Source organism: Nyctereutes procyonoides, unplaced genomic scaffold (genome assembly GCF_905146905.1).
Source record: "Nyctereutes procyonoides isolate TBG_1078 unplaced genomic scaffold, NYPRO_anot_genome, whole genome shotgun sequence".
Classification (NCBI taxonomy): domain Eukaryota; kingdom Metazoa; phylum Chordata; class Mammalia; order Carnivora; family Canidae; genus Nyctereutes; species Nyctereutes procyonoides.
In genome coordinates this window covers 10,873,663-10,897,751 of record NW_026575021.1, presented here as the reverse complement: position 1 = coordinate 10,897,751, position 24,089 = coordinate 10,873,663, and the positions used below count along the sequence as shown (strand labels likewise).

The window sequence follows — 24,089 nt, the reverse complement described above, 5'->3', positions numbered from 1 at the left end:
TATATGGTATTTTATACATTATAAGAATAATCATGTATGCTGTAACAAAAAATATCAAACCCTAAAGCAATCTTATAAGGCAGAAAATATAATCTTCCCTTACCCCAGTGTCATCCCCCAGAGGTAAACAGTAAGTTTGTAGTATGCTATAATTTGATTAGTTTGAAAATTATTACCTATACTTTAAACAAAATTTCTCTACACACACGTGTGTATTTTTGTTTATAAAAGTGGGACTATATTCTGAGATATTGCTTTGCACTTTTTTCTCTTTACTGAACAACTTATCATTACCATCTTCTCATGTCAGCACATCTTGATCTACGTTAGTAATTTTTTTTAACCACACTAGCATAACCACTCTGTTTCTCATTTTTTTTTCTTTGAAGGGAAGGAAAAGAGGACTGTAGAGAAAAAAAATTCAGGACTGATCTGATTCTATTTCTATCTCTAGACACAAATATGTCCTCTCTAGCCCCACTCAGACTCACTGCTACTTCCTCTCTAACCAACCTCCCAGTGACCATCTGGAATATCTATTCAGATTCATCCCATAAATGTAGAAAAACTTCCTTTGATTTACTCTTGATATTTAGAACCTGTGTAGTGGAAAAGTGGCCACTTTCCAAAAGGATTTTTTTGTAAACAACTTTTCATGAGAGAAATCTAAAAAAGTATTGTATGGCAAAGTCAAAATAATATGAAAAGTTACAGTAGGTTCCAAATTCTATAATGTTGCAGTTAGAAGATTCCCCGATGGCTTCAAAGTGGTCGAGGGCTGAGTGAGGTTGAGTGAGGGCTGAAGGCTAAAGCTGTGAGGGTCATTGTGGTGAAACTTTCTAGAATCCTAGATCTTTCCATAGATGATACGTTTGCAAAATTATTGCTAAAGTATTGCAAACACTTGGGGAAGAGGTCAAATGATGATGCCTCTGCTTTATTTAAGTCAAATTCTGACTGTGAAAGGCTGTGTCCTCTACAACTTTTTGTGTTCACCAAACAAGAAAGAACAGAGAAGGAGATATTTAAGGGTAATTTTCCATAAAATTGAAGTAGAGAGCAAATTTTGGGGGGCAAAGAGAAGGAGGCATGATTATTTAGGACACTTGAAATTCCATTACACTTCACCCTACATAAATGTCAGACTAATGCATTGATGATTGCATTGCCTTTTGCTTCTCTGCCAGCTATCATTTTTCTAACCTGACAGAAATGTAAAAAATCAACCTACCTCTTGTCCCCTGACTAGAAAAACAAAGAAGCATCAATGAGGAGACCTGTTCAGATCACAAGTTGTATTTCAGGCTCTTAGGCATTTCTGCAGGGGGTGGGGTATTTGCTCCTGTTCAGTGTCTGACACCAAAGATGCATTGCCTGTCTGGGGCCTGGCTCCCTGCCTCTCTTCACCTGAAGCTCCTGACTTACCTGCCGCATTGTGCTGGTGATACCAGATTAGCTCAGGGATTGATGGAAAGAGGTGTCTTTCAGCCACGTACCACTGTCCCAACTCATTCTTTTTAATCTGATAATGTTTGATGGTAGCCTCCATATTTCTACAATCAATAAAATGTGAATTAGTAAACAAGCAAAAGATCACTTTGGAACTAAGTCAATTCGTTGAGCAATAGGATTCCACCTTTAAAACTTTTTATTCCAGTGACACTACACACTGCAGAGTGGGTTAGATTCAACTGGTGCCTCACAGCCCCTGAGTAAATTCCTTAGTTATCTTATTGGGTCCATAGATTTGAACATAACTTCAGCCAAACTTGTCTAGCTGACAATTCCAGTGTCCAAAAATGTAGAGCCCATTATGGACACATATAAGCATTTGAAGAATGCCAATATCAGTTCAGTGAGTGAATAAATGCAACCCAAGGGGTGTAAGGAGATATCAAACAAAGAGGAAAACTGATAGAGGGTATATGGATGAGCAGGTTTGCTATGAGCTACCAGGGCTCTAGGAAGACACAAGAGACTGTGGAACACATCTGAGAATTGTCCCACTAAAGTGCAAAGGAGCTGAGGAGGGGACCTTCCATTTCTCATTGATGGAGAGCTGCTCCTAGGGTGCTCTCAGGCACTCCCAGTCTACCCAGGGGGACCATGAGTTCCCACAGCCAGAGAACATCCTCCAGCAGAAAGGCACAGAAGCTTCCTGAGTGCAGGAGAACTCTCTGCAGGAAAACCCCAAGGTAAGCCAAGGAATGTGAGGAAAGCACCGCCACTGTCTACAACTAAGCCAACTTCCTCATGGTTAGGAAAAGGAGATGGCTAAGTCACTGCCCACACACAGAGCTGGTTAGGGATACAACTTGAGAGGATCAGATGTACTAACTTCCAGGCCAGCAACCTTCCATGCTAAGATCTCTCTTTCTCTACATGATGGTGTCTCCGTAAGAAGGACTGTCCCAAGGAGTGTTACCTCTAAAGTGATCAAAATCATAATTGCTTACCTTCTAGCTTTTATAAACACAGAAATTGTGTAGGATCCCAAATGTCTTGAATCTCTGACAATAAATGCACCTTCTTTAGACTGCAAAACAATTCATTGTACACATTTATTCCTTATTAGGAAGAAAGACAAATCTACATCTCAGGAATGAAAACCAAACCGTTACTAACTTACTATATGTGAATGAGACTGTTTTCACAAATATAGGCAATCTTATCTCCCTTATACATTAAGAAGTCCCACCTCTAAAAATACATAATTGGGACAAGAATTTGTAATATATGAGTATTTTTAAAACCTCGTTCCTGGGAAGCCTGGGTGGTTCAGCAGTTGAGCGCCTGACTTTGGCTCAGGGCCTGATCCTGGATTCCCGGGATCAAGTCCCACATTGGGCTCTCTGCATGGAGCCTGCTTCTCCCTCTGCCTGTGTCTCTACCTCTCTTTCTGTGTCTCTCATGAATAAATAAATGAAACCTAATAAATAAATAAATAAATAAAACCTCGTTCTTGATTTTTCTAACAATAATCTGCATTTTACAATCATGTACCCCACCATTTATTTTGGTTATTTTTAATTTTTAAATATTTTTTAAATTTATTCACGAGACACAGAAAGAGAGGCTGAGACACAGGCAGAGGGAGAAGCAGGCTTCCCACAGGGAACCCAATGTGGGACTCGATCCTGGGACCCCAGGTCACACCCTGAGCCAAAGGCAGATGCTAAACCACTGAGCCACCCAGGCATCCCCATTATTTTTGTTATATTGAGCAAGATAATAGATAAACATAGCTAATGAATAGGAAGCACTCTGAGACAGATTGGCAGGTTGTATTGTGGAAGAAAAACAACACAGAAGGTAGAGTGAGGGAGGCAAGGAGAAACATATCTGGAAAAGCAGGAAGTGGGGAAAGTGAGCAGAATCCATGCTAGGGATGGAGAGAGAAGCTTTGAGAAAGTTTGGAGAGAAGAGCGTTGGGAATCATCTTAGTTTCTCCAGAGTATAGGAGAGACAGGCAGAGAATTGCAGGACAGAAGAATATTATATGTTTGGTGTTAGGTTATGAGTTGGATTCCCACTGACATCCTCTGGGAAATTCCAAGAAAGCTGTGGATTGTTTTCAAAGGACGTTGAATGTTTGGTTTGTGTTAGTTGTTGATACTGTAAGAAGTTTTCATCTTTACTGAATATGTTTACACTTGTGGAGAGTGAAACACCTCAAAAGCTTGCCGAATGTGTGAAAGTTTACACTTAAGAAGTGCCAAGAAGTTAAGAACTGTCCAAACCAAACACCATGATGTGACCCTTAAAATGAACACCATACATTAAGCAGAGTCTTCTCTTTCTTCTAGATGTTCACCAAGGAACAAGCCTCATTTTCAAACCAAACTTTTAAGCCAAAAAAACCTCTTATAACCATTTAAAATAATAAAAATCTAGCTTTTATTGAATTCCTACCATGCACAAGGATTGTGTTACATACCATAGAGAACACAAGATGTAAAAGATGTAAAATACTAAGATATATAAAGCAAAGTTTTATGTACAGTACATAGTATGTAGTGTATATACATAGACACATATGCATCATGCATTTAGTCAAGTTGTATAAGTAGTGACCTCCTCTTCAAAGTGGAAAAAGTACAAATAGTCATGATCACAAAGCAATAAAAATGGAAATTAATAACAATCCCCAAAGGAGAAAGCTACTACTACCTGTATATTTTTAAGTTCTCTTTTATATAATTCAAGGAAATTCAAATAAAAATGAAAACATCTAGAAAATAATAAGGAAATGCCATATATTGGAAACTCTGCTATTCAGTCTTATTACTTGCATCAATAAACAAAGGAGATGCAAAGTAAATGTATCTACCTCAAGAAGTTAGGACAAGAACCAAGTCAAGTAGAAGAAAGAAATGAAAAAAGACAAAAGCAAAATAACAAATTATAAATACAAAAATATAATAGAGCTGGTAATTAAAATCAAAATCTTGTTATAAAGAGAAAACAAGGAAATAGGTAAATTGCTGACCAATCTAACCAATAGATAATGTGGCTTCAAAAAGTAAGCGACAAGGATCCAGAGAAAAAATGAAAGCATCACCTTGACTCTACACATTTGAAAACTTGAAAGAAATGAGTGATTAAGTAACAAAACATAAATTTTATCAAAATTGATTCCAGAAGATCTAGAAATGTAAATGGATCTACTACATGGGAAAATGGATATGGTTTTAAAGAGCTACAACATTAAAAACACCACAGAGACATACTGTAATGTTGCATAATTCCAGAGCATGTGAAATAAAGAGAAGCTTCTAAATTTTTACATAAAGTGGGTTTAATATCAATACCAACAACACAGCAAAGATTGTGCACAAAACGGAAATCTACTAATAAGTCTCATGTCTGTTCAAAAATCCTAACTAAAGGGGAACCCTGGGTGGCGCAGCGGTTTGGCACCTGCCTTTGGCCAAGGGTGCGATCCTGGAGACCCTGGATCGAATCCCATGTCGGGCCCCCGGTGCATGGAGCCTGCTTCTCCCTCTGCCTGTGTCTCTGCCTCTCTCTCTCTCTGTGACTATCATAAATAAATAAAAAATTTAAAAAAAAATTTTAAAAAAGTCCTAACTAAATATTAACAAACTGAATCCAGTAGCACAGTGGAAAAACAATATACTATGACCAAAAGGGATTGCAAACAAGAATGCAAGAGTAACTCAATATTAGGGATTTTATTATTAGAATTCCTTCTATTAATTGATCTGAGGAGAAAAATCCCATGAACATCACATAGACCTTGTAAAGGCATTTGAAAAATTTCAACTTCTAGAATCAGTTTTCTTTACATTCTCAGTAAAATAGTAATATATACGTGCTTCCTTAACACAACAGCCCTAATTTACATTTAGTCCCCAAGTCCAGCATTATGCTCTCTGTGGGCACCATCCCAACTAAAATCAGGAAAAAAAATGCCCACTGCCAGCAGTGGTATTTAATACTGTTCTGAGATACCAGTGCATGCAATTAAATGAGAGGCAAAAAAATAAAAGAAAGAAAGAAAAAAACACACCAAGAAATATTGTATTAAATTGTAAAAAAAAAAAAAAGCAGTTGAAATCATACTGTTTGCTGTTGATAAAATTCTACCTGAAACCCATGAGAATCAACTGAAAGACTACTAAAAAAAACTGTGAGTTCAAAGTCATCAATTACAAAATTAATTCACAGAACTCAAGAGCTTTCATAAGTAAAAAAAGATATACCCATTTATAATAGCAACAACAACAAAATATGTTAAAATAAACTTACAAATAAATGTGCAAGAGCTATACGAAGAAAGTTATAAAATGCTCCTAACAGGGCACCGGGGTGGCACAATCAGTTGGGTGAACACTTGGTTTCAGCTCAAGTCATGATCTCAGAGACTTGAGATCAAGCCCCGTGCTGGGCTCCATGCTCCTCCCAGAGTCTGCTTAGAGTTCTTCTCTTCCTCTCTTTCTGCTCCTCCTGCTCCTCACCTACCACATGCTCTCTCTCAAATAAATAAATAAATCTTAATAAATAAAGTGCTCCTAAAAGATACAAAGATATTTGTGTTTCTCATTAGGTTTTCAATCCATCCAAGATTTATTTTTGCTTGAAGCAGGGACCTAATTTTAATTTTTTCCATATAAATAATTAATATATGGGTTCCAGAACAAATTGGTCCCAAAACCCCACTGATTTTTTAATGTCCAAACAATTTCCCCTAGGTTATTCTGTAAATCTAATGGACCAGCGAGAAGCTTTTTAAAACTAGGCAAAGTAATTGTGAGATCTGCATGTATAAAGTATATCTCCAGAGTATTTCTGAAAAATAAGAGTGAGGGAGGCTAGCTGTACAAAAGAAGCCTCGGTATTTGAAATATTATAAAGGCATCACCAAAATGCACGAGCTGATTAATGAAACCAAGTAGTGAGGCCAGATGTAGTCCAACATGGGAGCTGCATTTATGATGAAAGGGGCACCTCAAATCAAATATGGAAAACATAGACACTTGGTAACCATCTAGAAAAACAATAAATCAGATCCATACCTCACTCTGCATCATGAATAATTACAAATGAATCAAATATGTATATGTAAAAAATAAAACCACTAAAGTAATAAAAAAAATAGGAATTTTTCTTTCATCAGCTCAGGATGGGTAAGACAATTCTAACCTGACACAAACCCTAAAGGTTTACAAAAATTTGTATGATAAATTCAAACATATAAAACTCAAGCACTATTCACAGCAAAAAAATAAAATAATAAATAATAATAAATAAAATAAAATAAAATAATATATATGACAATTGAAAAACTGGGAAGAGTATTGCCACATATCACAAAGAGCTAACGTCCTTAATGTCACTATGTAGTCCTACAAATTGTGAGGAAAGCATTTAAACAGAAAATTTGCAAAGGATATGAATAGACAGCTTACAGAAAAGGAGATACAAATATATAAAATTTCCTATGCACAGAGATGCTTAGCACTCCTGCGATAAGAGATGTAAACGAAACCCACACTGAGGCGAGATGTCAGAGAGCAAAGTGCCACGCGTTTCATTTAATACTTGCTGGACAGGTTGTGAGGAAATGAGCTCTCTTACACTTTTAGGAGGGTTGTAAATTGTACAACTTCTATAGATGGCATTTTAACACCTATCAAAATTAGAAATGTACATTCCCTTCCACCCAGAATATCTACCTTGGGGAATTTATCCTACATATATACTAACATAAATGGGAAAAGCTGTGTAGATAGGTTACTGATGGCAGCACTGTTTTAAAAGCAAAAGAGTATATACCATATAAATTCCCATGAAATTTCTTTTTTAAAAAGATTTTATTTATTCTAGAGAGAGACAGAGAGAGAGCACAAGAGGTGGGAGGGGACGAAGAGGAGGGTGAGAGAATCCCAAGCAGCCTCCGGGCCAAGTGCGGAGTCCCACACAGGCGATCCCAAGACCCCATGATTAAAACTAGTTGGAAACCAAGAGTCCAACACTCAATGACTGAGCCACCCAAGCCCCTGTCCATTAAATTTCTTAAATAAATTGTGATATGTCCAAAGTAAGAAATACTATGCAGATGTAGACTGAATAAGGACACTTTCTGTGTACTGACATGAAAAGTTTCCTTTCCAATACATATTGCTAAATGAAAAAAGTAATGCACACAAGAATATATATAATATGTTACCATTTGTGTAAAAATAATGATATAAGAAAATATATTTCTATTTGTGTGTGTAGTAAGCATCTCTGAAAGGGCACAAAATAAACTAATAATAGAAGTTTGTCTCTGGGGAAAGGAATTGGTGTCTTGGGGACAAGGATGGAAAAAAGCTCCAAAATTTTTTGATTTTTAAACTCTATGAACATACTGTTGAAATATGAATTGAGGGCAGCCTGGGTGGCTCAGCAGTTTAAGCGCCTGCCTTCAGCCAGGGCGTTTTCCTGGAATCCTGGGATCGAGTCCCACATCGGGCTCCCTGCATAGAGCCTGCTTCTCCCTCTGCCCGTGTCTCTGCCTCTCTCTCTCTCTCTCTCTCTCTCTCTGTGTGTGTGTCTATCATGAATAAATAAATAAAATCTTAAAAAAAGAAATATGAATTGAATAAAATTATAAGATACTTCTATAAAAATTAATGCAATAAATTTGAAAATAACTATAAAGTAGGTAATTCTTCATGTAAATTATTGAACATCTCAAGAAGAGAAGAAAATTAAATCAGTAGTCAAATATCTATTTGAAAAAGCAGCACATCCATACTATTTTATGAGAGATATATATTACTTCAAGGAGCAAATAAATTCTATTCAATATAAACTATTTTAAAGATTGGAAAAAGAGACAAAACTTCATGTCAAAAACAAAAAACAAAAAACTTCATGTCCCAACTCATTTTACGATGCTAATATAGCCTTTATACTAAAACTAAACAAAGAGTGTAGGAAATTAGAAGCCAGGCCTCCTTGTGAGCATAATAGGACAAATGCTAAATAAAATATTAGAAAACTCAAACTAGCAATATATATGTTTTAAATGCCTCATGACCAAGTAGGGTTCAATCCAGATATTTCTTAAGAAATAGAAAAAAGTAGAAAATATATAAATTACAAAAATATGTGAAGATATATACAGGAAAAATATGTATATTTTTAAAAATCCCAACACGTAACATACATACATACACACTTTAGACAGATTAAGACCTAAATATGAAAAGTAAATCTTTAACCATTTAAAATAAAATATAAACTTCCTTCATTACTTCAGGAGAGAGAAGAATTTATTATACTAAAAGAGGAAAAAAAGAGAGATCACAAAAATTGAGACATTTGACATTAACGTATTTCAAAATTTAAAATAAGAGCAGAAAAAAAAATTTAGGGCCAAAACTCAGAAGAATATCCTGGTAGCATGTAACTGACAAAAGATTCAGGATATACTTTAAAAATACATATTAACCAGTTACAAAGGCAAACACGCTGTAGAAGATTAAGCAAAGGGTGTCAGCAGAGGAAGCCCGACGGCCAACACTCATATGCGAGGTCACTCGACTGAATGAAGTAAGTCAATCTGAGAAGGACAAACAGTGTATGTTCTCATTCATTTTGGGAATATAAACAATAGTGAAAGGAAATATAAGGGAAGGGAGAAGAAATGTGTGGGAAATATCAGAAAGGGAGACAGAACATGAAGACTCCTAACTCTGGGAAACGAACTAGGGGTGGTGGAAGGGGAGGAGGGCAGGGGGTGGGGGTGAATGGGTGACGGGCACTGAGGGGGGACACTTGACGGGATGAGCACTGGGTGTTATTCTGTATGTTGGTAAATTGAACACCAATAAAAAATAAATTTATTATTAAAAATAATAATAATAAAATAACATTAGAATCCTGAAAAAAAAAATGAAAGGCAATTGTTTCTAGTTTTTGGCTGCAACAAATAAAGCTGCTACCTATGTAAAAAAAAAAAAAAAAAGCTTTCCTTAATCAAGGAAAATGCACATTTTTATATATTTTTATAAATATATAAAATATATTTACAGCGTCTCAGAGAATCAAAGAAAAGTATGAAGCTACCAACAGTTGGCAGGAGAGTAGGGGACCAGTCTTCCCTTTCCTTGTATGAGTACAAATTAGCACAAGTACTTTGAATCACAATTTCAAAATATCTAGTAATGTCAGATCTGCGCGTAGTTTCCGACCAGGTCATTTCTGGGCCTAAGCAGAAGAAATCCTGGCCCCTGTGTACAAGAGGACGTGTGCAAGAACGTTCTCTGCAGCGTTGCTCGTAAGGCAAAGCGGTGAGCAACAATTCGAATGTTTATCAACCAGACCCGGTTTACTCCTGTAATCAAGCACAGCAGCTAAAGCAATGGGTTGGCTCCAGGTGTATCCATGGCAATTAAATGGAAGTACAATGCTTCATTCAAAATCGACACACCAAAAAAATAAAGAAAAAGAAATCGACACACCTATGATCGACCTCATGTCAGAGGTTAAAACACGTAACCCGGTAGGTGGCTCACGCACCTCTGCATGAGAAAAGTATAAGCACCTGGCCATCTCACCTGTCCCTAGCTTGCTCACCAGGCACCTAGTGGAGAACTTTCCTTCTCTAGCTCTGCCTCCTTGGCACAACCTCTTTGTCCGTTCCAGGCCTACTAGCGTCACTTTACAGAAGGCCACCTGCTGGCACCATGCCAGGCGGGCCCACCTTTCCTCCCAGGCAGGTGAGACCGGCTCTGGGTCCCCCTGACTCCGTGTGACCAACCTACTTGCCGCGCACTGACCTCCTCCGGTGTCTTGAGCCGTTACTGGCATTGACTTCTTAGCTACAGAAGCGATTCTCACTCATATTTCTAGATTTCCTCAACATCCGACGGCAGTGCAAAATGACACACATACGTCTTACCTAGTTTCTAGGTTTGACTCTATGTTTACCCACAGATCATATTTACCGGCCGTTGGAAACTGTATGCAGTTTTGTTTTGTTCTGACCTAAAAGAGCAGTTTTGATCTGAGTTTGATATGCTGGCTACCCTCCTGTTCCTTTGGTTTCCAAAGAACAAAGAAAGCGCAGCCCTGGGCTTGGGTCTGTATCTGTGTCCCTTAGCCCAGGTCATGAAGACAGAGTGCAGACTGTATGGTCTGTGATGCAAGGTGCACGGGCCGGTCCCCCGCTGACTCGACTGCAAAGTGCACTTTGGGGGCACGGGGAGTTTCGGTAGGTTGGATCTGAAACCGGTTCAGGAAAAGCGCGCCTCTGAAGTTACAATGAAAGTCAGTGAAAAACACGATCTGATACTAATACATCTGGTTTATAACTTCTCGGAAAATGTGCGGTACAGAGAAAGTTGTGATCGTATTTTAGGACTGAAAAGAACAGGAAGTAATAAACCTTTTCAGTTTGGTCGTATCTTTACAATGCATATCTCTGGGAAATTTCGAAAATACACGCAGGATATTCGTGAACAAACTGAATTACCTCTTGTCTCAAAACACGTTCTGCTTGATTTCTGGTAATGTTTCTGTGGTACCACCTGCGAAAGCCGTAAAAAGTCATTTTAAAAATTTATATTCCATTTTTTTCCCCAAGAAAAAAAAAAACCCTTGCTTTCATTTCCTTCATTTGTAAGAACTTTACTCCAGAACTGATTTCAGAAAGTTTAGTGTTTTTTAATTCTGATAGACAACAAATGGATTATTCTGTGTCATTAATTCTGCATAATACAGTTTAATTAACTATAAGCCCAATACCTGATTTATTCTATCATATCTGAATTCAACTTTCTGACACACACTTAGCATATGATTTGGAGTGGTTTGATCCCCTAAAAATTTTCATAAAAGGTATGTGGTTAAGAAGTCATCATCTTCAAAAAAAAAAGAATTCATCATCTTCAATAAAAATTTACCGAGCTTTGGTAGACAAACCAAAAATGGGTAAAAATTGGGTTAAAAATGGGTAAAAAATACCCATTTCTTTCTTTGCTCTCAGGAATTTCCTATCTGCATGCTTTTATATGTGCTGTGTTACCTTTCCAAAATTAAAACCCACTCTGACCCATCTAACTCCCCCAAGAATGTCACCTTGTAGTAAAGTTAGTGGTTTAATAACTAGCATACACCTTGCTCCCAACACCCTCTTATCCTTCTGCTTGTTTATCCCTCGTTGCTAAGCTCCAGCCACACTGGAGTTTTCCTTCCTCAAATTCACCGAGCCCCTTTCTGCCTCCTCTCTTGCTGTTTCCTCTGCAGGAAACGTATCATTAAATGACTTCAGAATATCAGAACCACGTATGCTAAACATAATTAAATGAGTATAATTGAAAACTATAGTTTGGTCGGACAAGATCTAGTCAGTAAGCAAATATCGTACAGGAAAGAGAGAGGAAATGATAGAACAAAGGGGACAGAAGACAAATGGAAAAGCTTTCATTTCAAAATAAGATTTTAAAAAGGAGTTAATGTAATATTACCAGAAATGCTATTCTTGTGAACAGTGAAAGGAAAAATGCATATATAACCATACGTTGAGGTCACAGTGGGTAGGCCAGAGAGCGGCTACATGAAACTCCTATATCTGCCTCTGAGGATGGAATCTATCATATCTTGTGGACTTCGCCTTCAGTAGTAAAAGGCTGCCACTAAATTAGAATGGTCAGGTATTAAAAACACTAATGGCCTCAAGTTAAAAATGAACTTTTAAAAAGATAAGCATAGAGGATGATTACAGGTGATTCTAGATGAAGTCATTGGACTACCCATCACTTGGTGGGAACAGGACTTAATTGTGATGTTGGACTGTGAATATCAGTATTTTTTAATGAATGTTCACATTGAGGGAGGGACTTTCAGAATGAGTCTGAGACCTCTTGTAGAAAGAAGAAATTCTTTCAAAATAAATGAGACAGTTAAAGACATGGGTTACTAGTTTATTTATTTATTTTTAAGATTTTATTTATTTATTCATGAGAGACACAGAGACACAAACAGAGGGAGAAGCAGGCTCCCTGTGGGGAGCCCAATACGGGACTCAATCCCGGAACCCCAGGGTCATGACCTGAGCCAAAGGCAGATGCTCAACCGCTGAGCCACCCAGCTGCCCCCAAAGGGACTAGTTTAAAGATGCTCCCACTCGCCAAGTTGTGAAATGTAGGTGCTAAAAGGAAAAAAATGATTACCTCTCACTAAAATATACAACAGGCTGTGAAAAGCCTTGACTGCATATTGATACACAGAAAGTTCATATATGAGGCACCTGAGTGGCTTGGCCTGTTGAGCGTCCAACGGTTGGTTTCGGGTCAGGTCATGATCTCGTGGATCTGCGAGATTGAGCCCCATGTGGGGCTCCGTGCTTGGCGGGGAACCTGCTTGAGATTCTCTCTATATATATGTTTCCCCCTACTCATGCTCTAGAGAGAGCATGATTCTCTCTATATACCCTTCCCCTTACTCATGCTCGCTCTCTCTCTCTCAAATAAATAAATAAAACCTTTTTTTAAAAAGTTCAAAAAATAAAAAATAAAAATAAATAAAAATAAAAAAGTAGTTCACTTAAATTGTTTTTCTCTAAATGTTTCTCACCTGCACTCACACTGGTGTTAATTGTGTTGTTTCGTACTTATTTACTGTCATGATACATAATACAAGCAAATATATTAGTTTTGCCTAAATGTAAGTTAAAAATCCATCCATATGTGGATGCCATTAGAACGACTTCAAAGTAGTAAGAGGAGAACCAGAGACAAGCATATGATGAATTTAATATCCTTTAAAATAATGCAGAATTTCAACAGGCAGAAAAAAGAATAGAGGGATATGATATAGGAGAGATGGGAGCATGGTGTTTCAGAATTTCACCCGGTTAAATCAGATAGTGAAAGAAGAATTTTGTGGGGTTTTTCAGTAGGTAAGCCTGCAACTCTTAGACCTAGACGACACTGATAGTAAAGCTCACACTGAATGATGTGGACAGAGGGCCTGGAGCGGGGCTGCTACTGGCGTATAAAACCATCCAGTATGTACGGAGAGTACAAATGTCTTGTATACACGTGTGCCTCAGGTTCCCAGTCTGTCTTAGGATCAACAAGTAACAGTACCATGGCCTTGAGTCTTCAACCGAGAAACCCTATTAGATCTAAAACGGTAAATCTGTATCTCTTTAGTCATTTTCTAATCCTGAGAAGATGGAGTCAGTATAGACATAATACAACAAATCAGCCTCAGACTTCTGTAAAATTCAGCATAAGCAATATGTTTGATATTTAAAGTATTTTTTGGAACGCCTGTGTGGCTCTATCTGTTGAGCATCTGCCTTCAGCTCGGGTCCTGATCCCGGGGTGCTGGGATGGAGGCGTCAGACTCCCTGCTTAGAGGGGTGTCTGCTTCTCCCTCCCCCTCTGCAACTCCCCCTGCTTGTGCACTCTCTCTCACTCTTTCTCTAAAAAAAAATCTTTAAAAAAATAAAATATTATTTTAAGAGAATCTGACATATTAGGTTTTTGCCTCTGATTTTAAATGCATAATTAATTTTAAACTTATAATTGGAAGTTTAAGGGAATTTGACTTTTAAAATATTTGTATAGTTAAGAGAATTTGGCTTACCACATCTAAGTTTAATTTATTAGATTTCTGGGATCACATGTGGACTTACAAAGGGCTATTGAAATTGTAAATTTGCCCTGCCAGGCATGTAAAATATTTAAACAGAAAATTGAATTCATTGAGTTTATTAATGCAAGTGAAATGTTTCAGGAAATTTAATTAACTGAGCTTATAAATAGGATTGATTGTTTAAGGACACTGTCAAGTTTGAATTAAAGTAACTGTTCTTATTTTTTTAGGTTTATAAACAGACTATCAAGATTTGAAGGCTTACTGAAAACCAGATTTTCATGTCGTAATGTTGATAATTTGGACATTAATTTAAAACCAAAGTAGCCGGGACGCCTGGCTCAGTAGTTGAGCATCTGCCTTCAGCTCAGGGTGTGATCCCGGGGTCTTGGAATCGAGTCTCCTCGGGCTCCCTGCATGGAGCCTGCTTCTCCCTCTGCCTGTGTCTCTGCCTCTCTCTGTGTGTCTCTCATGAATAAATAAATTAAATATTTTTTAAAAATACAATAAAACCAAAGTAGCCATAAATATTTCCAAATATAAAGGTTCCCCTGAGTGGTCAGAAGCCTATGCTATGACATAGCATTCCCTCCCCATCGACCCCCTGACTACCTCCTACTACCTTTAGGCCTCAAGTCACTTCCTCAGGTCTTCCCCATCCCAACATCCTCACCTCTGAGCCTTCCCCATTGATTTCTCCTAGTGTCCCATCCTGTTCCTTTATAACACCACAATTTAAAATTTTACATTTATTTGTGAATTTGAGGTTAATATTTAAAGTCTATTTCCCCATGAAGCAGAAAGTTCCATGAAAACAGGGAGTGCTTCTATGCATTCCATGTTGTATCCCGAGTACCTAGAACAGCTAATACCTGGTATACCATAAGTGGACAAGAAATAAAGACTGAACAGATGAAGTGACTCGGGCTGAAGTAACTATGAAATGTGGTACATCTGTAACGGCAGGAAAACTGGAACTGCCCTTCCTGTTAGCTTCACAATTCTAGAATGCATCAAATATTTACTACGTCCTATGAGATGGGTATCATAGTTCCCAGTTTTCATATCATTTACAGGTTTGTAGATATTCGGTAATTTTGCCCAGAGCCCAATAATAGTCAATGGTGATATCAGGATTTGAACCCAGATTTCCCCAATTTCTAAGCCACATTCTAGTATTTCAGTGGAGGGCAGTAATTTCTACACAGTCATTAGAATGGTGCTTGGAACATAGAAGGGGTTGGTATATTTTAGTGATTTATATTGATAATTGTTATATATTTTAATGAACCCCTTTAAAAAGAAACAGAAATAAAAATTAATTTTCTCACCATTAGATAATTTTAAAAGATGACTTTTACAAACAGTCAAGAAAATGAGATGATTGTTCTAAATTCAGAGTAGTTTCATTCAAACTACCCAGTATATACAGTATGAACAAGCTCTTAAGGGCAGACTACAAGCGTCATCTAAACTAAGGAAGCAGCAAGCAAATTAATTGATAATGAAAGGAAAGAAAGTCACATTGTTGATTAGTGAGCAGAGAGACAGAGACACAGGCAGAGGGAGAAGCAGGCTCCCTACAGGGAGCCCGATGCGGGACTCGATCCCAGGACCCCGGGATCACGTCCTGAGCCGAAGGCAGACTCTCAACCACTGAGCCACCCGGGTGCCCCTTAATGGGAGATTTTCAAACCAAACTTCTCCTGACTGGCCTTCAGAGAGACCTACTGTGTTGTGCAGCTTCAGTTGGGGGCAGTGGTGAGCCCTCCAAGGGGTTTGCTGAAGTCACAGTAGATAATCGTGAAACTTTTCTCAGGATGGTGTGTTTGGCCACAAGGGCCTTCGTCCTACTGAGTGGAGACTAGAATTTTGGGGCAGCTGAGCTAAATGACTCAGGTCAAGAGAGGGGGCATGACAAGCTGAGTGCAGGAGAAAAAAAGGGTACTGAGGAGAGAGCTTTGGGACAAGGAAGAGAGTGGCTAATAGAGAGGCCTGGCAAAGTCACGTGGAGGTGTCATGTGTCTTGTAGTCATCCCTTTGCCCTCTTCAATAAAGTCTACATTATTCACCAATGCTTTTAAAGATTTATTTGAGAGAGAGAGGGCATGTGTGTGCATATGAGTCGGGGGCAGAGGGGAGGGAGAGAACCCCAAGCCGACTCCCGCTCAGGGCTCCATTGCACAACCTGTTAGATCATGACCTGAGCCGAAACCAAGAGTCAGGTGCTCAATGGCCTGAACCACGCAGGTGCCCCTCACCAACACTTTTAGAATTGGATTTGCTTTAGGGGAGGGATAGGCTGAGTCTGGCCTCCAGGTGGGGCTTAAATTAGTGGCAAGGGCAGACAGACACCTGGGGCTGGGAGGGAAGGGTTGGTTCTCATTCAATTGCTATTTGCGGCCTGGTTCTCTGAGAAGCACCTGTTTTAATGTTTCAACCCGCATCACCTACCTCCTCACGCTGGAAGCCCGTGCTAATTGCAAAGCAAGGACCTTAATTGGGGGAGGAGGCCCTCAAGTGCTCAAACAGCAAATCTGAATTTATAAGAGACTGGGCCCACTCCCAGCTCTGGCACTCTCTACATGCAAATTATTCTCACAACCTCAGTTTCTGATCAGCAGAATAAGGGGCTAGAGGAGGAACTGCTAAGATCTCCATCTTCCAAACCTATCATTGTAACCAAAAATAGGTTTCTAAGCAGAACCTAAGCAGGGGATGCTGAAGTGAACACGCCAAAAGCTCCCCCAACTAACTACAATCATTAGCCTACTTCTCATCTTCAGCTATTTCTAAAACATTTCAAAACATGAGCCAAAATACAGTTGTGTGCCTCTATTTGCTACTCGTTAAAAAACTAAGGTCATTTTTGAAATAATTATTTCTCCATTTAGGACATAGAGTCAAACAAGAGCAAATGAGTGTTTGGTTTCCATGTGGCACTGTTAAACCAAAAAAAAAAAAAAAAGTCATACAAAACAAAAACAAAAGGAAGTTTAAGAAAAAGAAGTTTCTGAATCAACCATCCAAAGGATCAAAGATCTCTTGAACTCAAGCAGCCAAATGTGTTACTTTCTTTTCCTTTTGTAGACCCACACCAGCTTCTCAAATGTGCCTGATTTTCATAGATTAACCATAGAGCATATTTCGGAGGAGACTTACTCATATATTTCTAAATTGGTTAGTTTGTTTTCAGTGACATAGTTGCTGGGGATTAAGCCTTCATTCCTACAACAAAAGACAAAGCAAAAATCAAAATGCTTGGCACATTTGCGGCATCACCGTGACAACAATCCTTTTAAAACCCCAAGGACATAGAGGGGAAGCAAATTCGTTTCACTGATTTAATTGCTAAAAAGAAAATAATAAAATAAAATAAAATAAAACAAAAGAAGCAAAGGGTTTTTCATTTCCATATTTAACCAGAATTTCTGTATGAGAAATACTAAGATTCCGACTTAAAATGGAAGTAATCTAGGATGTTTTGTGACGTCAAAATTTTTCAGAGAGGAAAGGTGGCACTTATGAGATCACCGAGGTGTCATAGTAACTGGATGAAAAAGCGCAGCAATTACAAAGACATCAACTTCTTTCTTTGTAATTGCTGCAAATAGAATAGATACTTGAATTTAGCCATGTCCCTGTTATAGCAAGGAGACGTGAACATGCTTTCCTGGGCACAGAGAGAAGTATTTCTCTAAGACAGATACCAAGCAGGGAAATTGCTGGGTCACTAAATATGTGCCTCCCTCAGGAGATGCAGCAAATTGCCACTGAAGGAAAATATATCAATTTACACACTGTCAGTAGGGCAGGGGTTTCTCTTTTTCTATACCTTCACCAATGAAATTTGAAATTATAAAATAACAAAAAGATCTCTGTGACATTACTTGTGAAATCCGAGCAAGTTTCGGGACAGTGCATAAATCATGGTAAGAATCAGGTAAGCTAAATCTGCAAACAATAACGTATATATCAATATGTGCATGAAAGCGCACTGAAGATTTTCCAGAAGAGTACTCACTCAGTAAGTGAGTAACGGTGCTTGGGTTTGGAGGCATTATTTATCATGGTTGCATATTATAAAAAACAATACTCACTTATTTTGAAATGAAAATAAATCAGTTTTTTTTTTAAGTCTGAGCAATACCAACATCCACCTGCAGGAGGACAAATTACATGGTCCTGAACTACTCATACCTCTTTGCCCACTCAACAGTCTCCATCATGTTAAGTCCAAACTAAAAACTGGTAAAAGAGACAAATCAGCAGGAAAATATAATTAAAGAAAGAGATATTTAATCTAGATCCTTCTAATACTTAGATACTTCTAATCTCCAAATCATCACAAAGAATAGAAATCAAATGCCAGTGTTCTCTCCCAGGCAGCCCAGATCCCCCTCAGGATTGTCTACCTCGGACTCCAGTCAGGTGCTACAATCTGTTGTCAACAATGACAATCTATTGCCCCTGACATGATGAAGTCTGTTTGCATCCCAAGGTCTTCTTTTACCTTTGGCAAGGACTGCAATGTTTACCTCCAAAACTAGTCACTGCAGAAATACGAGATACTCTTTCTGTTCCCATCTTAGAACTTAACCAAAAACAAACAAACAAACAAACAAAAAAAAAACCTGAATACTAAAAGTATCAATCAGAAAAAAAAAAACCCTACTATATGGTAGAAATTTTTTATCTCCAATTTACAAATAAAGAAGCAAAAACTCATTAAAAAATAGAACTACCGGGGATCCCTGGGTGGCTCAGCGGTTTAGTGTCTGCCTTTGGGCATGATCCTGGAGTCCTGGGATCGAGTCCCTTATCGGGCTCCCTGCATGGAGCCTGCTTCTCCCTCTGCCTGTGTCTCTGCCTCTCTCTGTGGGTCTCTCATGAATAAATAAATAAAATCTTTAAAAAGAATAGAACTACCATATGATCCTGCAATTCCACTTCTGCTATTTATCTAAAGAAAATGAAAACACTAACTCAAAAAGATGTGTGCACTCCCCATGCTCATTGCAGCATTGTTTATAGTAGCCAAGATATGGAAACAACTTAAGTGTCCATTGATGGATGAATGGATAAAAGATATATATATATATATATATATATATATATATATATATAATCAGAATATTAGTCCTAAAACAGGAGAAAATCTTGCTCTTTGCAACAACATGGTGGACCTCAAGGGCATTATGCTAAGGGGAATAAAATCAGACAAGATAAAGGCAAATACCGTATGATCTCATATATCGAATCTTAAAAATTTTTAATTAAAAAAAAATCCCAAGCTCAGAGATATAGAGCGCAGACTGGTGGTTGCCAGAGGCAGGGAGGGGAGGGTGGGTGAAATAGGTGAAGGGGGTCAAAGGTACAAAGTTTCAGATATAAAAGAAGTCATGGGGATGTCATGGACCCCAGGGTGACTAGAGTCAATGATACTATATTGCATAATCAAACATTTCTAAGAGAGTAAATTGTAAAAGTTGTCATCACAAGAAAAAACTTTTTGTGACTATGGGTAGTGATGGAAGTTGACTACACATATTGCGGTGATCGTTCCCTAATCTATATAAATAACAAATGATGATGCTGCACGCCTGAAACCAACATAATGTTACATGTCGGTTATACCTCAATTTAAAAAAAAAAGGAAGGAAGGAAGGAAAACTCAGGGTAAGTGGCTTGCGGAAGGACACACCACAGCAAGTAAGGGCACTGAGATGTGAAGCCAGGTGGGTGCAGCTCTGTGACTGCTGAAATCAGGGTGCTGGGATGCTCTCACACATGGGAGGTGTGGGGACAGCTTCTCCTCTGTGCAGGGGGAGGGATGACAAACTGAGAGAAGTCAGGCCAAAAAACAGATTTTATGCTTCAGGAGTCCTCAGAGGATAAAAGAAGGGGAATTTGGTGAGGACTGTGGCACCAGGCTTACCCCAAACGGTCTCTCGCCTTCCACCAGTGCGGGTTATACTTCTCCAGTATCAGGTACTCCTCTGCTCTCTTCAAAGCTAAATCACATGGCTCTCTGGGCACAAAATCATAGAGCGCCTTTACTTGGATCTTCTCTTCAGTGACCTCAGAGAGCGGGAGGGGAGGCAGAGGCTTGCGTTTGGATGGCTGCGTGTGGCCTCTGTTGGACTGCAAAAACCAAGGAGTGGTTTGTGGTACTGATGTTCTAGTAATCTGCACGAAAACAGACTAGGGACACAGTACATTTCCCTGCTGCCCCAATTCTCCCCTCACCCCACCCTGCCCCCCAGCTGCACCAAAGCAAAAACCAGAGTAGGATCAACATAGGAAATGACTACAAAACAGCTTTTGAATCCAGCAACACACTCATCATTTTGTATGTTTTCAAGATCGCAAATTGTCTTGCCAACATTGCATTGCATTCTTTAAAAAAAAAATTATAAAAATTTTTTAAAAATTTGAAAAGCTCTATGCTCAATATGGGTCTTGAACACATGACCCTGAGATCAAGAGTCTCAGGTTCCATGATGGAGCCAGCCAGGGGCCTCCTGGATGTTTTTTAAGCCACGATTCTTAAAATTTGATTTCACCCCAAGAGTTTCACTTTGTTTTATGGGTTTTTCTCTCTTGAGAAAAGAAAAAGATCCCTTCCCTTTCACAGGCTGCAAACTTGTGTTTGGGTTTATTGCGCTTCTTAAGAGCAATGTTGCCTCCAACACTGAACTGAAAATGAATCCTGGGTTCAAAGTGGCAGTAGCCAGAGTACATTTTCCCCCCATTCACTGTCTAGTTTCAAGTTCTGCCAAAACATCGCCCAGTCGGCTATTGAAACTGGTCTTTTTCTCTTGGGCTTTCCTCTAAGGCATTTATTCATGACGTGTTTATTAAGCACTTGTTACCAGCTGAGCAGGACACTAGATTCTGGGTTTGGCAGCAAACAGTACCCCGAGGAGGGCAGACCCTAAACACACAAGTCTCCTCCGTTCCTTCTCCCCCATCAAGACGATACTCACTCGCTTCTTACTTGGCAATTCCTTGAACCACAGCCTGCGACGCGGAGTGTATTTTTCTGAAAATTCTTCATCTTTGCTCAGGCTTATTTGTGTTCTTACTTGTCTGAGATTGAAAAACAACCATGTTACCAGCGATTATCTGAATTCAGGGTATCCACACATTCACCACATTGTCATGAATCTTGTCATGAAAGCTCCTGGTGTCTTTCTAACATTTTTCTTACTCAGGAGACCTTCCATGGGCAACTTACCTCCTGGAACTGCGTTTTCCTTATTGAGGAGCTAGAGGTGCTAAGAGCATGTGGAGTTGTTATGGGATAAAATTAGGAAAACATATGTCCCATGCCCACACCAAACCTGGTGCATATTGAAGTCATAAAATGATGATCATGATCATGGAAAACTCACTCGGCAGCATGCACAGTGTTGATCATTTTACATGCATGACCTCAAATGAGATATTTGATGGTATCCATTATTAGAAGGAGACATGGGGTCACGATTAAGAACATAAGTTTGAATCTCTGTTCTACCATTTCAAAGTGTGGCCTAGAGGAAGCAATTAGAACCTCTCTAGGCCTCTATTCCCTCGTCTGTAAAATGGAGATTATAAAAACCATAGGTGTTTTTGAGACTTTGAGACTTACTTGAGCTCAAAAATGCAAATCTTTGAGCACAGTCTTACACAGAGGACACTCCCATTAAATGCTAGCTGTCCCTATTATCACAGTACATTGCATTTATTCTATACAATCGTTTGCTAGGTGTCGAAGTGCAAGAGACCCTGATCACCTGGGGGAGACAGTCAAATGAATAAAACAGGATTCTCATCCTTAAAGTGTAAAAATTATTGAGCAGAACACAGATAGGCAAAGAGCACACACAAAATAATATATTAAATACAGACCCAAGCCACATGCTGGGGGAAGGCAATGGAAGGAGCAACTCATGCCAAAGGGATCCAGGATGGGTCGGGGAAGACTTACGAAATTTGACTTATGCCTTTAGATCAGTGGGCACTCGGCAGGGAGGACACAGGAGAGGGGTTTTCTGTGCAAAGGGAACAGGAGATCCAAAGAGACACGGAGACTCAATAGGCAATGAAGAAACTGGAGGAGTTGATTCCCAGGAAGTTGCCCTGGGAAGTAGACTTACCGCTTCTGCAAGGAACAACAGCAACAGCAACAGAAAATGGACTGGATGGTGTTATCTGAAAAGCAGATCATTGTGAGAGGCCTGTAAGTCCATGACATTGGGTAGATGAGGCTGGTGGTGCTACCCCAAAGGAGGAAATTCCCAAGGGAAATTCCCAAGGAGTGTTGGGAATTATGAAGCAGAGACTAGGTCTTGACTCTGCCCTCCTTTACTCCAGTGGCAGATGAGAAACTGTCACAAAAGCAAAAAGAAGTTACTGGCACCCTGGCTGGTGTGGTTTCCCTTCGCAGACTCCTCTAGCCGGGTCTGGTTATGCATTTCCTCTGTCTGTGAATGACAAGTGACCACTGTATTCGACTCTACCGTGATCAGAGCTAATGTCAGCTCATAAATGTGCCAAAATATAGGATTCCGAAAGCAATGTTCTCCCGGGAAATCTGTTAGGGATTTTGAGTTAGGTCCATCACATTTCTTTTAAAAAATATTTTTAAATATTTTGTGAGTTAATATGTTGTGTTCCTTAGGACCTGGATTTCCCAGCCAGCTCTTTCTCATAAAGACGGCTGACAATGACGCAGTAAGGACGCAGAGTAGGTTAGACACAAGTTCTGAGGTTAGACAGACCTAGCTTTGGATCCTCACAGTGCCGGTTACTATATCTGGGACGAGCCCCTTTACTTCTCTAAGTCTTTGTCTTCCTACCTGCAAAAATAGGACAATCAGACCTAACCTCTTCTCTTCTAAGAGAAGCCTGAGGAAGCAGAGGTTAATCTCTAACTTTGTGGGTTTGAGGAAGTTACTGAACTGTTCTGTGTTTAAGTTTCCTCGTCTGTAAAATGGGAATAATTGGATACTTAGCCCATAAGGCTACTGGGTGGATTAACTGAATCAATTCTTGGAAAGCACCTAGAACGATGCCAGGTATAGGGAGGAAGGTAATCGAGAAGACCTGTTATTCCTCTAGGGTTGATGAGAAGACTAAATTCAACATCATTTCGAACGTCCCAGGAATATAGAAGAGAGCTGCAAACAGAAGATGCGCAGTACAGTCTACTCCCCAGCATCCACCCTGTGCCCCCAGAACAGGGGATGCAATGGAGTTTCATCAGCCGTCATGTCAGCACCAGGTGATGTCAGTGTGGTCATACTGCCATCTGAAGCTTAGTGCATTAACCATTAGGATACTTTAAGTAAGGTTAAGGGGCCCCTGAGGGGCTTAGTGGTTGAACATCTGCTTCGGCTCAGGTCGTGACCTGGGGTCCTGGGGTCAAGTCCCAGGAGCCTGCTTCTCCCTCTGCCTGTGTCTCTGCCTCTCTCTCTGTGTCTCTCATGAATAAATAAATAAATAATCTTAAAAAAAAAAAGTAAGGTAGGGAAGGAAATAAAGAGAAAAGAAGAGTACATAAAACATAGCTGCTACAATCCCCACATCTACAGCTGTCCCGAGTCCTAAGCTGGTGATCACAGATGCCTCTGTCACTATCCAGCCTATGTTCCCCTTTGCCTTTGCCAACAAAGGTAAAGAAGAAGGTGCTCTATCTGATAGAATAATGTGTGTTCCTGTGGGATCCTTGTTTTTGGTCTTGTTTTCATGAGGCTTTTATAATTTTCCACTGGCTGGAACTATTTTGAATATTTGGAAATACAGCTGGTAAATTCTTGGAGCTCCAAAGTCCTCTTTGTCCTCTCTGTGAAGAACCAACCCAGTTCCTTCCTGGTAATCAGGATACTCATCCCAGCTGCACTGACCCCTTTCTGGTCCTATCAATTCAATGATACAGGAATCTCAAAATTGCCAGAGGGCAATCTCAACTTCCAGTATTCCCT

General features: G+C 39.3%; 1 protein-coding gene across 1 annotated transcript in view; it reads right to left on the bottom strand.

Annotated features, from left to right (window-relative positions):
* TXK (TXK tyrosine kinase) overlaps positions 1 to 22,333 on the bottom strand; it is a 44,942-nt gene extending 22,609 nt beyond the window's left edge. The window contains exons 1-7 of the mRNA XM_055339393.1: positions 22,263 to 22,333; positions 21,108 to 21,210; positions 20,057 to 20,262; positions 17,281 to 17,346; positions 10,988 to 11,042; positions 2,457 to 2,536; positions 1,426 to 1,553 (exon numbers count right to left, since the gene is read on the bottom strand). Coding sequence (XP_055195368.1) covers positions 1,426 to 1,553; positions 2,457 to 2,536; positions 10,988 to 11,042; positions 17,281 to 17,346; positions 20,057 to 20,262; positions 21,108 to 21,210; positions 22,263 to 22,333 — 709 coding nt within the window. The remainder of the gene's footprint in view (positions 1 to 1,425; positions 1,554 to 2,456; positions 2,537 to 10,987; positions 11,043 to 17,280; positions 17,347 to 20,056; positions 20,263 to 21,107; positions 21,211 to 22,262) is intronic.
* Positions 22,334 to 24,089: the final 1,756 nt, after the last annotated feature.